The sequence below is a fragment of the Mus pahari genome, chromosome 16 (assembly GCF_900095145.1).
Source record: "Mus pahari chromosome 16, PAHARI_EIJ_v1.1, whole genome shotgun sequence".
Taxonomy (NCBI): Eukaryota; Metazoa; Chordata; class Mammalia; order Rodentia; family Muridae; genus Mus; species Mus pahari.
The window spans coordinates 37327656-37329189 of NC_034605.1; the positions used below are offsets into that span (position 1 = coordinate 37327656).

At 46.7% G+C, this 1534-nt stretch overlaps 1 protein-coding gene across 1 annotated transcript in view; it reads right to left on the bottom strand.

The window, feature by feature from the left end:
- Positions 1-591: 591 nt before the first annotated feature.
- LOC110333679 (tubulin beta chain-like) overlaps positions 592-1534 on the bottom strand; it is a 16464-nt gene continuing 15521 nt past the window's right edge. Inside the window, exon 4 of the mRNA XM_021215369.1 lies at positions 592-737. Coding sequence (XP_021071028.1) covers positions 592-737 — 146 coding nt within the window. The remainder of the gene's footprint in view (positions 738-1534) is intronic.

The following is a 1534-nucleotide window of genomic DNA, read 5'->3' on the forward strand; positions in this document are numbered from 1 at the left end:
AAAAAAAAAAAAAAAAAGAATGACTGACTGACTGCACTGCAGAAAGGATACCATATTCACAGCCATCATGCTGAGGTCTGCATTCAGCTGGTCTGAGGAGTGCAGGCAGGTAGTCACCCCATTTATGGTGCCTGACACCAGGTAGGTGAGTGTTCCCTCCCCCAGCCTTGAAACTGGCTGACTTTGACCTTGCTGCCACTGACCATGAGACCACCTGGAGTGGAGCTTTCCTGCCTAGATGGCTCTTTTGTTGGCTCTATTATTCTGTCACCTGCCTGCTCTTCTCCAAGACACTGCTACCTGCTAAGAGACTCTTGAGATATTCCAGAGACTGCATCCTGCAGATCTGCCTATAGGCTCACACCTGTAGGACAAGCTCACACCTGTAGGACAGGCACCAGGAATGGATTGGCAGGGTTGGGCCTCCCTGCCCTATAAGCACAGACTCTTAGTAAACTTCGAAGCCTTGAACAGAAAATCATGTCTTGGCACCCATTATTTCCCTCGCCGTTTTCTCCCATACAGCTCCTGCCTTCCCCCCCCCCTCAGGAATCCAGTTAGTGTGGCCGCAGGCAGCTACAGGTGGGGTCATCATAGATGGGTGTGGTCAGCTTCCGTGTGCAGAAGCAGACAGATGTCATACAGGGCCTCGTTGATGCAATAAGTTTCACCTGTGTTCTCCACCAGCTGGTACCCAGAAAGGGTGGCATTATAGGGTTTGGCGTTGATGACTGACACTGTAGGAGAGTTTATGATGCCTAAGCTGATGCCACCTTCAGTGCCCTCTGTGTAGTGGCCTTTTGCCAAGGTATTTCCTGTGCTGCTCCAGCTTGTCAGAAGAAAGAATACACGAGACACACATAGGAACACCAGCTTGTGTAATTCAGATTACGAAGGTCAAGGTGGGGACTAATCTTGGGAAATCTCAGATAATCTTTTAGGTATACTTTTGTTCCCAAAGATAAAATTTCCATAGCTTAATGACCCTCAATAAGACTGAGATCCAGAGTGTTGGGGAAATGTTGATTGCAGTTACCAAGCTACAGCCAAGGGGAGTAAAAACCCTGCTGTGCTGTTGCTATAGAAACAATGTCTGTACATGTCAGGAAGGATTCCGATATTTTACCATACGGAAATGTTGGAGATGAAAATGCTTAGGCCAGCTTTAAGCATCACACAATGTGTATATATGTCCAGTGGGTATGGCACCTCATCACTGTCCTTAACTGTTCTGGTTTTAGATAATAGTTTAAAAATTAAAATCACCTTTGCAAGACTCAGGGGAGGAGGGGGGGAAGCCTAGAATCAAGCCAAAGAGCTGAATGTGGTGGCATATGTCCTATAAGGCCGGTACATAGAGGCAAGAGGGACATCCTGGGGCAGATAAAACTGTCTCAAACAAAAAATCAACTTGAGAGAAAGGAGCTGCTTAGGGAAATAATCACAGAGAGCATTCTGTAAATACTCTTAATTAGGTATAATTAAAGAGGCATGGGAGGCAGCTGTAAGCAGTTGGGCTTCACCTTGGTCACTG